Source organism: Paralichthys olivaceus, chromosome 23, assembly GCF_024713975.1.
Source record: "Paralichthys olivaceus isolate ysfri-2021 chromosome 23, ASM2471397v2, whole genome shotgun sequence".
Classification (NCBI taxonomy): Eukaryota; Metazoa; Chordata; class Actinopteri; order Pleuronectiformes; family Paralichthyidae; genus Paralichthys; species Paralichthys olivaceus.
This window is the reverse complement of record NC_091115.1, coordinates 5229450-5243224: the sequence shown is the minus strand read 5'-3', so window position 1 is coordinate 5243224 and position 13775 is coordinate 5229450. Positions and strand designations below refer to the sequence as shown.

At 42.6% G+C, this 13775-nt stretch overlaps 1 protein-coding gene across 1 annotated transcript in view; it reads left to right on the top strand.

Moving 5' to 3' along the window:
* The first annotated feature begins 171 nt into the window (after positions 1-171).
* The window catches only part of apaf1 (apoptotic peptidase activating factor 1), a 33967-nt gene continuing 20363 nt past the window's right edge, over positions 172-13775 (top strand). Inside the window, exons 1-21 of the mRNA XM_069519828.1 lie at positions 172-356; positions 1230-1411; positions 1509-1698; positions 2004-2195; positions 2401-2602; positions 3020-3132; positions 3210-3341; positions 3612-3850; positions 3956-4123; positions 4298-4429; positions 5427-5540; positions 6350-6534; positions 6729-6855; positions 7215-7340; positions 7440-7580; positions 8180-8305; positions 9245-9391; positions 9954-10082; positions 10320-10445; positions 10946-11065; positions 11483-11608. Of these exons, the coding sequence (XP_069375929.1) occupies positions 1268-1411; positions 1509-1698; positions 2004-2195; positions 2401-2602; positions 3020-3132; positions 3210-3341; positions 3612-3850; positions 3956-4123; positions 4298-4429; positions 5427-5540; positions 6350-6534; positions 6729-6855; positions 7215-7340; positions 7440-7580; positions 8180-8305; positions 9245-9391; positions 9954-10082; positions 10320-10445; positions 10946-11065; positions 11483-11608 (2979 nt within the window). The 5' untranslated portion in view covers positions 172-356; positions 1230-1267. The remainder of the gene's footprint in view (positions 357-1229; positions 1412-1508; positions 1699-2003; positions 2196-2400; positions 2603-3019; positions 3133-3209; positions 3342-3611; positions 3851-3955; positions 4124-4297; positions 4430-5426; positions 5541-6349; positions 6535-6728; positions 6856-7214; positions 7341-7439; positions 7581-8179; positions 8306-9244; positions 9392-9953; positions 10083-10319; positions 10446-10945; positions 11066-11482; positions 11609-13775) is intronic.

Here is a 13775-nt window from a genome sequence, read left to right as displayed (position 1 = left end):
TCGGTCTCAGTACGAACCCGACGCGTTTAAATTCGTGGAAACAAATTTTCACGAGCAAAATCAACAATCCGCGAAGGCAGCATCAGTTTGCCCAGTGACGGACTCTGGAGACGCATGAGCTCATTTGGTCACGTGGTTTAAATCCCGCCACGCTATTGGCTGCCACGAGCCGGGGCAGTTGTTTTTGTTGTGAATCCGGAAGCGACCCGTGTCTCGGGGCTGGGTGTGTAGTTGAACGTAAATACAGAGAAATAATGAGACTTTCTTCGCTTTGGATGTTTTAAAACTTCGCGTCGACTCCCGGATATCTACACTTCAACACACAGCTTCGTCCCAAAAGAGAGACGAAGACGCCCGTAAGTATCCACAAGTCGTTTCTGCCTTTGTTTCATTTCAGCAGGTCTGAATGAGTGAACTTGTCTAGACATGTATGGGGAGGAGGTTCGTGTGCCAGCCTCATGTAGATTAAAAAGCTGTGTTCAAACATGTAACCACACCTGCATTTGTCCCCGGTTGTGTTTGACAGTGTCTCTTTTTCACTTTCACTGACAACAGAGCTGTCTAAGTAGCCTCCTCACACCATTGTGTTCATATTAGACATTCTCATTATTCTTAAATGAAGCTGGAGCAGTTCTTAACATCAATTTGTGACTGTGTTACTTTAAATCTAGTGGTGAAGAAGACTGCTTGAACTTTGTGTAATGTCACTTCCTTGTTGTGGAGCTGTCTTCTTCTTCTTCTTCTTCTTCTTCTCGGCCTCTCTGAGCAGCCGATAAGAACTTGTCTTTCCACTGTTTGGACCTCCTTCGTCTTTTTCTATTGGTGTCACTTAGTTATAACCAGACAACGATTATCATATAGCCCATCAACAAAGTTTTCATGCCCGGTCATGCAATGTTATTGTAAGGAATCAGTGTCATGAATCACTGGCAGACCTTTGTGACGTGTAGGTAAAATGAAACAGCTGCTAGGGCCTTATCACCCAGTGTCAAAGCCCTTCCTTTCTAATGTTCTTGTGACTGAACTAGAGCAAACAACAGTCAGGGTTCAAAGTCGTGTGGAAAGCGTTCTTAGAAAAGTGGAGTAGCAGCATGTTAATATCTGTGGCTTTGTAATGACACGCTCAACATACAGGTGTCATATACTTTGAGCCGCATAGTGTATTTCACTGTCCTCTCATTGGTGCATCTGTCATTAACCCACATCATCTTTTCATCCTTAATTTGCAGTGCACCGACATCCTGCATGGTTGGTGAGTTACGCAGAGATGGCGCTGGAGGAAGGGGCGCGGAGCTGTCTGCTTCGCTTTCGCCACAGACTCGAAGAAGACATCAAGGCCTCGTACCTGATGGACCACATGATCAGTGATGGTGTCATGAGCGTAGATGAGGAGGAGAGGATCAGGACTCAGGTGAGATCTGGACTCAAGTCTTAACAACTGACTGTTTTGGAAGTGAAATATCAACTTATCTGTCCACATCTCATCTATACTGTCTCTCTCCATCTAGCCCACCAGAAAGGATCAGGCTGTGGCTCTGCTGGAGCTGCTGCTGCGGAAGGACAACCGTGCCTACATCTCCTTCTACAACGCCCTGGTTAAGGAGGCATATGATGATTTGGCCAACATGCTTCACGATGACCTTCCGCAGGTCTCAGAAAATGCACACAAGAGCTACTCTGATGGTTGCACATCTTATGGTGAGGAAGGGGGGGCATCGTGGGTGTAGAGACTGGAGGTTTGGAAGTTTGTTTTATGAGTGTGTAGGTGTGACTGTCGGCAAGGAAATTGTATGTGGGTGGTGTGGTGAAAGCTTGTCAAGTCTCCATGTTTTTCAGTTTTGCGTCCGTGCGTATATGTAGAAATATCTACACGTAAACTGCTCAGGTTGAAATTCTAGTTTTGATGTTGAGCTCACAAATCTGCTAAATGATCTTGTTATTAAACCCATAGGTGTGGGAAAGTTACACCTTTAATATCGATCTCCTTCCTGTTTGTATAACAGTGGTGCTGAGTGAAGGTGGTGTTCCACAGAGGCCTGTGGTGTTTGTCAGCAGACCGGAACTTTTGAACCGGGTAAGAGAGAAACTCTACCGGCTGAAAAATGAACCTGGCTGGGTCACCATCTTCGGAATGGCTGGCTCAGGCAAATCTGTACTGGCCGCAGAGGCTGTCAGACACCAAGGTGTCATTGAAGGTGAGTTATCTTTGACTGATTCACTGAATGCCCAACACAAAAAGCTAAACTATGAAAATCTCCAGTAATCTTGGAGAGATTTTCATTCTCGCTGATGTTACAGTTTCGAACATGGTTGCTTAGTCATCAGCTTCCGGTAGCTTCTCACCTCTTATCCCTTCGACATCTGTCTTTTCACTCTCCGTCCTCCTGCCTCCCTCTGCAGAGTGCTTCCCTGGAGGCATCCACTGGTTGTCTATCGGCCAGCTGGACAAACCAGACCTTCTGGTGAAGATCCAGTCGTTGTGTTTCCGCCTGGAGCAGCACCTGGAGCAGCACCTGGACACACAGTCTCTCCACCGTCCCCTCAACTCTCTGGATGAAGCCAAGGAGCGCCTGCGCTTCCTTATGCTGCGCAGATACCCAAGGTTGTCATGCTTAGATCATCCTGATGTACTTTTCAGTTAAGCTAAATATTACTGTTGAACTTTAGCTGCTGTGCAAATTTCCGAGGTAGAAATGTCCATTTCATTGAATCTGACTTGTTCAGTTTAATATTAAATAATTCCAGTAATGATTTAATAACATGACTGAAAGGAAAACAACATATTAAGTATGCATGTATATCAATTTGACAAATTCATATAATGTATGTCATTATTGGTCTGTTTTCTGCAGAATTAGTTGTAAATAACAAGATAGACACATAAACAAAAACAAGCCAAATGTTAGAGAGGATATATTAGATTAGACTTTACTTGTATGTACTTACATTTTTTGAATACTTGTCTGTTTCCAGTTTATTTTGTCTGATCACTTGTAGGTTTCTCCTCTGGATTTTGTAGATCTCTGCTGATTCTCGACGATATCTGGGACAGCGCGGTGCTGAAGGTGTTTGATATCCACTGTCGGATTCTTCTAACCACCAGAAACAGAAGCCTAACTAATTCTGTCAGCGGTAAGCACCCTGTTGCAAACTTGAATAAAGCGAACCGTAGAAATTGTGTACAACGCAATTGTGCTTTCACTTTATAGGTGCTAAACATGAGGTGGAAGTGGAGAGCGGACTGGATGAAAACAAAGGACTGGAGATACTCGCTCTTTACACCCAAACTAACCCCCTTGGACTGCCAGAGGAGGCTCGCAGCATTGTCAGAGAATGTAAAGGTCTGTAAACTGAAACACACTGAACATGCAATTTGTAAAAATTGCAGAAGTCATAGCGTATCTAATTTTGCCTTGCAAATAAAATATAAACATTTCTTATGGAATTATAAAAGGAAAAAAAATCTCATTAATATGTGTTACAAAAATTGGTGATGTAAATTAACCTTTAAAACCACCAGAAAATAAAAGCATTTATTGAGTCATCCTTCTCTGATTCTGCCGACATATTTTGCTGTAACACAGTTTTTCTCCTCTGTTCCACCACCGTAGGCTCCCCTCTGGTGGTGTCCTTGATCGGGGCCCTGCTCAAGGAGAAACCCAACCGCTGGCGTTACTACCTCTGCCAGCTGCAGCAGAAGCAGTTCAAGCGTATACGGAAGTCCTCATCTTATGACTACGACGCCCTGGACCAAGCCATGGCTGCGAGCATCGAGGTCCTGCCTGACGAACATCGAGAGCTCTACAAGGACCTCACTGTGATGGAGAAGGACATTAAAATCCCAGCTAAGGTTTGGCTGAAAGAAGTGTCTCTCTCTTTTTCCTCCATAGAAGAACTAAATCTCCCAGTCTTTTCAAAGGTCACACAGGGTAAACCATGTTATTCCTTTTCCCAGGTGTTGTCTGTTCTGTGGGACCTGGAGCTGGAGGAGGTGGAGGACATTCTCGAGGAGTTTGTCAACAAGTCCCTGCTTTTTGTGGACACTCACAACAAACCCTGCCTGTATTACCTCCACGATCTTCAGCTGGACTTCCTGGTGGAGCAGAACCGTGCCCAGCTCGAGGTGACATCTAAAACTCTAAAGTGTCAAGTGTTGTTAAATCGGCAACAAGCGTTAAGATCTGATTTACAGACGTGGATTTACAATAGAGGCGTTGGCAAGCATACTGCAAAGTGGCTATAATCAAAACATTTAACCCTCATCAAGACATTCATTTATATTTTTGACCAATTTCAGAGTCTTCACTCTAAAGTGGTGCGTCAGTATCAGCAGCACTACAGAAACGGTCCTCCCATCTCAGGAGACGAGGAGTGTCTTTATTGGATCAGATTTCTGACGTACCACATGGCTAAAGCCAACCTTACCCAGGTAACGCACACACATGCGCACGGACACACATATGCGCGCACACACACACACAGTTGTGATGTTATTGTTTTAGGAATTAGTTTTATAGCTTGATATAAAAAGCCTTTTTTTATATATATATATATATATACACAACAAAGGAACATACATTTTTCTTATAAAACTTAAACTTGATATTTAAAGAAAATTAGAACTGGTTGGTTAGAGCTCTGACATTCCCAGTCTTAATGTACTATCTTTTAGCAAACATATCTTGTCGCAGCAGGTAATCTTGACATGCCTGTTCTAAACCTGCCTTTTGGAATGGGCGGTTTTCTTGGCCTCTGGTGATACCAGTTGCAGTTTTCTTGAAAGTGGCCTGCAGTAATTGAGCCACTGCAAATAAACACATGTCCGAATTGCACCATATTTGACACTGAACTTCCTTGTTCCCTTAAAAATACAGTGTGAAGCTGATTTCCAGATATGCAATCCACATACAGTCAGAAAGAGCTTCCTGGAATTAGTTGATAGTTAAAGACCTTTACCCCATCTCTCCATTGCATTATGTTTGTGGGCTGCGGCCACAACCAGGAAACTGTCATTTTCTTCACTGTTAAGAGCAGAATGCTCAATAAATAAATCAAATCTCCTTCCATCTTATTATCTGGAATAATTCCCAGTAGACAGGCAGAGTGCTCGGTCTGAAGTTTATTTCTTTAAGTTACCGAAAACCTCTCTGATCTCTTCTTGAATACACTTCTAAACATCCAAGATTCTTTCACCACCCCATAATAATGCCTGAAGTCTCCAACCAATGCACGGCCCCTCCACATATGGTTTTTAATATGGTAATACACATTTAATGCATATATCCAAGCCTCACTCTTATACTCATGCACTATATTTAGATGTGGACAGCCACTCCACATGTGGCAACAGCGTTATTTCTTCAGCTTCGCTTTGTTTTTTACCATGACTGTAACTCTGTCTTTTTTCATGGTGTCTTTCTGTCCAGGAGCTCTACTCCCTCATGTTTTCTCTGGACTGGGTCAGCATCAAGGCCAAGATAATGGGTCCAGCGCACCTCATCAACGACTATGTGGAGTATGGACCAATTCTGGACAAAGAGGTCAGCAGATTATACAACTTTACTTTGCATGAAACAAAGTGTGTGTGTGTGTGTGTGTGTGTGTGTGTGTGTGTGTGTGTGGTCACAAGACAAGATTTAAATGATAGAAGGGTCAGAAAGTAACTGTGTCGCTCAAAGCCTTTCATTAAAATGTGAGCTGTATATTATATAAATAAAAATACACAAGTCCCTCCCCTCAGGGAAAATACAAGTTTAGAAGTCCATCTGTCCCTCTTGCCCTCTCCATGAAACTTTGTGAATTAAATAAAAAGTGTGACCATCTGTTATTTTTGCCCCAAAGTTGTTCCTGATTATCTCCTTTGCAAAGATAAGTGGTTTTGCCCTTCTGGATTTTGGTTGTCCCCTGGTCCCTTTCCAATTTCCATCACTGCAAGAGAGAGGGCAGATTTGATAAAGGTTTATCAGACACAAGTGGGGACGTGTGGGGCTACGCAACCGATTAACTAGGACATGTACTGTAAGAGGACATTGTTCTTCTATGAGACAACAGTAATTTAATCTCAGTGCATAATGTTTTTTGAGTAATTTTCAACCTCCTCCACACCTCTAGAGATAAGTAAGTTTATTTATTTTCATGCACCACCATTCAAGAGTCACAAAGTGCATCACTACAAACTAAAACAGAAGTGTTTGAGTGATAAATATGGATATAAAAATATACATGATCATTTCACAAAATTATGTGGGAGACCCAGTAATTACACAGCGATCAAGCTTCTGCCGTCCAAAGACATTGGTCGTTTCCATTTACCAGACTCCAGTGGACTTTTACTTTTCTGTCCTCCCAGAACAGCGAGGTGCGCAGTCAGTTCCAGGAGTTCCTGTCTCTGAACGGCCACCACCTGGAACAGCGTCCTTTCCCCGACGTGGTGCAGCTCGCTCTGTCTCAGCCACACTCATCCGATGTCTATAAACAGGCTCTGCTGCAGGCACAGCACCGGGCCAGCGAGGGACAACTCTACTTTGACTGGCTGTATGCAAGCAAACTATTTTACATGGTGTTTGATGTGTGCTCAAATTATTTGTTGTATATATGCAGATCAGGTGCAATTGTATTCCTACTTGCCTCTCTGTCTGCTTTCAAATTGTTCATGGTGATCATGGGTTGTGTATCCTAGTTTTGACTATTCTTTGTGTGTGTGTGTGTGTGTGTGTGTGTTTGTCCAGGAATAAGAGCAGTGTGGAGACTCTCTCCCGTCTGGTGATCCACCCTCACCAGGGCTCCATCTACTCTGCCTGCTTCTCCCATGACGGAGCCAAGATCGCCACCTGTGGAGCCAGCAAGACACTCAAGGTATCAAAGCAGCACTTGTTTCTTTGCGAATATATAAATGTATATATATTTATGTGTGTGCGTGTTTAAGTGAGATTGCAAGGGAGGATAGAGAGAAAAATAGTTTCCATGGAGACAAAATACTGGAAAATATAATGCAGTAGAATGGGCTTTGTAAAGTGTTTATCTGGTCCTGGGCAACAAATAAGAATTATATAAGATTTGGGTCTGATTGTAAAATCTTATGACCCCCTCAGGGTCATTCACTCGAAAATGTACCAGTTCCATCCCGGGACCTTTGAAACCAGAAGTGAATCTGTAGTAAAGTTGTGCTAATGAGCTCAGTCAGTAACTTACTGTAATGGTACCTGCCTGCTCAGGTGTTTAGAAGCACCACGGGCGAGAAGCTCACAGAGATCCAGGCCCACGATGATGAGGTGCTCTGCTGCGCCTTCTCCCCGGACGACCGTCTCCTAGCAACCTGCTCTAGTGACAGAAAAGTTAAGGTAAGAAGAGAAAGGCTGGGTTGTCCATCATAACCGGCAACGAACCGGCGAGGACAATAAAAACCAATGCTGAAATATCTCTATATCGTTTGGAACAAGGTTTGGAATGTGGAGCGAGCCATGCTGCTGAGGGTCTTTGCGGTGGAGCACGAAGAGCAGGTCAACCACTGTCAGTTCACAAACACGAGACGGCAGCTCCTCCTGGCCACCTGCTCCGACGACAAGTTATTGAATGTCAAGGTGAGTGAGTGTTTTTTATACACTGTCTTGTGACCTTTCTTCCTTTGTGTTCCTCTGTCTCCTTCTTTCCATGGATCATGATGGTGGAGTTAGCTGATCATGGACTGTGATTACAACAAGACTGCTTTATTATCAATATGCCGTCTCACATATTCTACCATTACTGCGAATAACTCCTCCATTTCAATTCTCATTGCTGCTCCCGTCATTTCTATCAAACACTTTCTTATGTATAAATACTTCAAACACTGACACACATTTCCATTATGTTAGAAACTGTTTCTTCTAATCCATGTTGTAAATATTGTAATTTTGTTCATGTGTTCAGCTACACTCGGCATCTATTGCACTTCTGTCCGTCCTGGAAGAGGGATCTCTCACATGTGCCTCTCTCTGAGGTTCCTACATTTTCTTTTACCCTGTTAAAGGATTTAAAAAAATCTTGTTGAGGGTTAAGGACAGAGGATGTTGCATCTTGTTAAAGCCTACGAGACAAATTGTGATTTGTGAATACAGACGATTCTCTCTCTCTGCTCTTATCTCTTTTTTTCTTTATTGATATTTCTCCCTTTTTGCTTGTGCTTTCTCTGTTTCTGTAGTTGTGGAACCTCAACAGACCGTCCTCCCAGAACGCCATGTTTGGGCACTTTGAACCAGTCAACCACTGTTGTTTCTCCCCTGATGACACCTATCTGTCCACTTCTTCCAACGATGGCACTGTGAAGGTGAGTGCTATTAAACTGGATACATGTAGAGCTGTTTTTTTTCCAAGGCAAAGCTTAGTACTTTTCTAAACTGCATGATTTCTGAGCGTTGAAGAGCATGCCGTATTATTTGTAAAATCTGTGCAAAAAAAAAATTCAGTACAGAAGTCATTGATTTTGCCAGTAAAAATGGCCTACTGCGGTATCCTGGTGCCATATGTCAAGATCAAGTGTATCAGATACTAAAAGATTAAGACTCCACTTTTCCACAATTTCTCTGAAATTGGAGGCAGAGCATATGTTCATATGTGATAAGTGAATAAGTTATTCTCTGCTTAAAATTGTCCAAGGTCTTTTTTAAAGAAACGTGTCTTGGATATTTAAAGTTATATCACTGTATCACAAGTCACAGTTTTGCCCGAAAATTACAATTTTCCTCACCTGGCTTAACGAGGTGCGACATCCTTTAACCTTTGACTAGAGTGAGCAAAATACCAGAAAAACCTTTTATCGGGGGGAAAAAGAAGAAACCCCAGAGAGAGTCACAAGTGAGGGATCCCTCTCCTTGGATGGAAACAAGTGCAATGGATGTCGCTTGTCACAAACATCAAAATCCACTAGATCTTCTTTTCATCAAGATCCATGAATTATTTCAGATAAAAGCCTCAGAATGTTAAAGTAAGAGAAAGATAGTTACCAGATCCGTGCCTTTGTTCAGATCTTAGCCAAAATTTAGTGGGGTCTTTCTTTGTCCATGTCCGGTCCTTTCACCGAATTTTTGCATAATCCTTCTGACCCACAAACAAAGAAATGGACCTTCTTGACAGAGGTAATAAAAGATGCATAGTCATTATCTCAATTCTACATCTGACCAATGAAATGAGAGCTTATAACTAATTTAACTTGCACGCTGTTTGTGCTCACATGCTCCAACGTCTGTGTGTTCTTGTGTGAATGCAGCTATTTCAGGTGTCGTCCGCCAACGAGTGGAAGACGATCAACGTGAACAGCATGTTTACCGAGAGCGATGAAGCCGTCCTCGTCAAGTGCAGCACCTGGACTGCAGATGGCAAACGTATCGCATGTGCCGCCAGGAACAGTGTTTTGGTATGTGAATATTATTTTGAAAAGTATATTTGTGCTTTCTGTGGGCGGAGATGCATGACATTGTTTACTGTGTTGCGTTGTTTTGTGGGCATCGTACTTGTCTCAGCCGTACAGATAAATATCCGTCACCTCAAGGTTCAGTTCGTCGTTGTCATTTCGGTGAAGAAGACAGGAACGAGAGGCTGTTTGTCAGGTTGTCTATTATAGAGTCTGAAGAGCGTGTGTCCTGGCTGTAAATGCGAGCAGCCCCTCCTCTCCCGAGCTCTCTGAAATCAGTCAGTCTTGTCCTGCCATGGGTCTGTCTGCAGCCTCTATGTCTCCATTCATTCGAAACAACACAAACACTGCGGAGCTTGTCTCTGAGGAAGAGGAGACTAATGATGAAGTTTGCCTCAGGTTCAAATGTTCAGGCACAAGATGATACTTCTTTTTATAAATACATTGATGTGCCAGATTATTATCTATTGAAACAACTTTGATCAAATTATGGCTTTTTGAAAATGAATTCACCGAGTGCAAAGGCAGAAACTCATCTGCGTGTCTGCGTGTCGCTCTTTCTCAGGTGTTCGATGTGGAGACGTCAGACATGTTGTTGGAGATCAAAACAAATCGTCTGAGCACCGTGCAGTACTGTCACGCCTGTCCGACCAGTAACCTGCTCGCCATTGCCTTCTCAAACTACGCTGTGGAGGTAGAACGCACATGCTATCTCACATACACAATTACACATTTTCATTAAGTGTCTGTTTTTTGTTTTCATATGTCATAATTGATGCAGATTTAGAATTCTATCATATTATATTATAACATTTAAGAAATACATGCAGTTTGTTTATTATGGTGTCCGGAGAGTAAAGCCAATGCAGAAGTGTTTAAAAGCTGTATGACCTGTATGATGTGTGTGTGTGTGTGTGTGTGTGTCTTCCAGCTGTGGGACCTGGAGTCCAATAAAAAGATGGCTGACTGCAGTGGACACCTGAGTTGGGTCCAGTGTGTCCAGTTCTCTGATGACGGATCACAGCTGCTCTCGTGCTCCGATGACCAGACTGTCAGGGTGAGACTGACACGTGTGTGATTCAGCTCTGTTGGGGTGAACTTTAACTGATACTGTCACTTATGTTATAATTGCCTCTAATATTTTCCGGGAGAGATTTCTCAGCCCTAATAAGAAAATTCTCAGGAATGAAAACACAATATAGTACCCAGGCCACACTATACTGATTACTGAATAAGACGAGCTTCATGTTTATGCACTCACGCACCTCTACAAAGTCTGATACCGTATGAGGAGTGTTTTTTTTTTACTCCATTAGGCCTCAATATGCTTTAAATAAAGAACAAACAGCTACTGTATGATTAACGAATTAGCGTTTGCTTGCTTCGGGTGCTTCCTTAATAACTGAGGTTATATAAAAAATGAATTTAGTTATCATCAATAATGTGAAAATGATCCTCTGTGTAAATTTATTTAACCATGAAGTAATTTGAGACGACGAACATGAGAAAAGTGAAACTCAATTTCATATTTTTCTTTTTGTGTTTCTTGTGTCGCAGTTATGGGAGACTAAGAAGGTTCACACCACCTCTGCCGTCTGTCTGAAGAGAGACTCTGACGTTCTCTTCTGTGATGAAGAAATCACCGTATCGGCTGCCGACAACTGCAACAGGCTGCAGGTGAGAAAACAGAAGAAAAGAGCAGTTTACTGGCTGAAGCAGGAATGTTTCTGTGAGCATTACCATCAAGTACAGACATGTATGATTGGTACCAAAATCATAATTTAAAAAAGCTGCTTTCACACATGAACTGATATATATAACAATATCTCAGAAAGAAAATACATAGAAGACAACAAAGAAGATATCAAGAGAGTTTGTGGTGATAAGGGACGACGCCGGCGTCGATATGCTGAAAATAAAAACACGATCTCTTTAGCAGAATTAATACGTTTCGTTCTGCCTCTGCCTGCTGCACCACCCCTCACCCGAAGACTTGTGTTGTTGCGAACGTGTCTGAGCAGAGAATCTCCTGCTGCGTGGTCCAGCACCAAATTCATGTCTGAAAACAACTATATAAATCAATGTGTGTCACAGGTACGTGATGGCAAGACGGGATCAGTGCTGTTCCAGTCAGAGGAGCAGTCGTCCAGGATCAGGTGTACCTGTCTGTGCAAGCAGCCCTCTGCAGTGGCTCTGGGACAAGAGGATGGAACAGTAAAGGTGGAAAACACAGTATTTATGTCTCCTAAACTTTATTTGCTGCCAACATTATTAAACCGTCAATCCGGTGCTTAAAGGATTTGTCAATTTGCTCGTTCCAGCTTCAACAGCCCAAGTTGCATGTGCGTCAGTTTGTATGTGTGTGTGTTACCACGGTTTGTGTGTATAGCTGAGTAAAACACTTGTCCCCGTTGCCTTCGGACGTGTTTTTTTTTTCAGGGCACATTGATTCATGAGATCTGACACAAGCACTGTCGCCTTTTTCTATCTGTCCTGTCAGCTGCTCACCAGGTCAGCCTCTTTCTTTCATCTCTCTTTCTTTGCACTCCTCTTTTTAACCTGTGATTTGTTCTCCCACTATTCTTCCCACCTGCTCTCAAGTCTCTGTCACACACTGCTCTTTCTTTTCAACCCTTCTTTTGTTTCCTTTATCTTTCCTTCTCTTTTTTGTTCCGTCGGCCCCCCCCTGCTCTCCGGGCTCCTCCGCTCTTTGTCTTTGTGATAAATTGTTGTTTGCAGGCAGAGAATGGAGTCCTATTCTGCGTGGTGGCAGGTGTGTGTTTGTGAACGTATGTGTCTGGTGCATGTAAAGCACATGGTTGAGGTCGACTCACTGTCGAGCCAAGAATTTTGCACCAGTGGTGTTAAACACTTTCCCTAACCCTTGTCGTATATCCAGTTTATTTAAAAAATTGCAAATTGAATATAACATATATAACTTATACTTAATCACTTATCTCCAACGACAGTTATAGATTCATTTTTAATCCTGAGGGAGTTTCAGCATTTGCTGTTGTAGTCCCCTGAGCTAACACCAGAGGGAGCTGTGGTGCTACATGGAAGTGCCACTGACTGCTGCAGTGGGAGGAGGCATTTATTTCCTCTTTCCTCCTCTGGTCTTATTTACCATCAGTTAACTGGAGAAAAATAATGACTAATAATTCATGAACTTCATTCACAGCTTCTGATGTCTGAAACACCTTAATTTAAATGTTAAAGTCTTCATGACACACATGCAGGAGAAAACCGAACGTCACTGTGTGTTTCTTCATGATCGTGAAAGTATCTAGGAGTGTGTGTGTCTGTGTGCATGTTTGTGCGTGTGTGTGTATCAGGCAGCAGGACCCACAGCTAGTCAGGGACTGTGGTCGGCCGAAGGGAAAAGTGTAATATCTGTGTGTTTGTTCATTACTTTTTCAAAGCATAACAGCAGAATCGACAGATTATTGTTGTTATTGTATGTGTCATCAATCAGCGCAGCCTCAACACTGACCATCTCGTTCCTTCACCACTGTCATCGATGTTTCTCTGACTTAACATGACTTCAGAGACGTGTTTACTCCCTTGGCAGTGGCACTTTAAACAAGTCTTTCCTCTGGTTTTATACATATATATATATATATTTACATATTCTTTGCCCAACGCCCTCTGGAATGTTTCCTCAATGCACCATCCCAGAAATCTTTGAGCTGGGTGTGTGAAACCTGCCCAAGCGTTTTCTCTCTGGGTCTCTGAGTCTCACGTCTCAGTGCTTAGAGCCTTTGGAAACATGGTTGTCTTACCCCCGGGCTTGTTCTGCTCAGACAGTTTAACCTTGTCCACTGAGATGTAAATATTTCAAACATCACAGGTCTGTCCTTTATACTGTCAGAAATACAGTTGCTCTGCTGCAGTTAAGAAAATGTTGTGCTGCTGTATTTAATTCGTTTTATTCCATTTCCAGGCGACTCCTCTGGTTGGAAAAATAAGTTATTTTCTATAGAAGTCTATGAGAATGACTTAAAAACTAGGAACCAAAGTGGCTCTAGAGGAATTTTGTGTGTGAGTGTGTTTGTGTGTTTCATAGACTGTAAATAAAGATGGATGTCTTCTATTAATTAAGTTGAAATTAAGCTAAAATATATCAGATGCTAACGCTGCCATCTTGCACATAGAGTCTGCTCAGTAGAGACCGGAGGATGGCGCCGTAGTAGCTAGGTCCCATCGTTACATGGGCTCGACCTGTCACCTGTCAGTCTCGCCTCCAAACCAGCATTAAATATCCTGTGAAAGAATCTCTAGGGCTTATTTCTACATTATAACTTTTCCCCCTTTCTCCGCTTTCTTTTTTGATGTGCTTCCAGTCCTCCCTCGAAATGCGACTGCTTGTCAGGATTGTTTTTTAAGG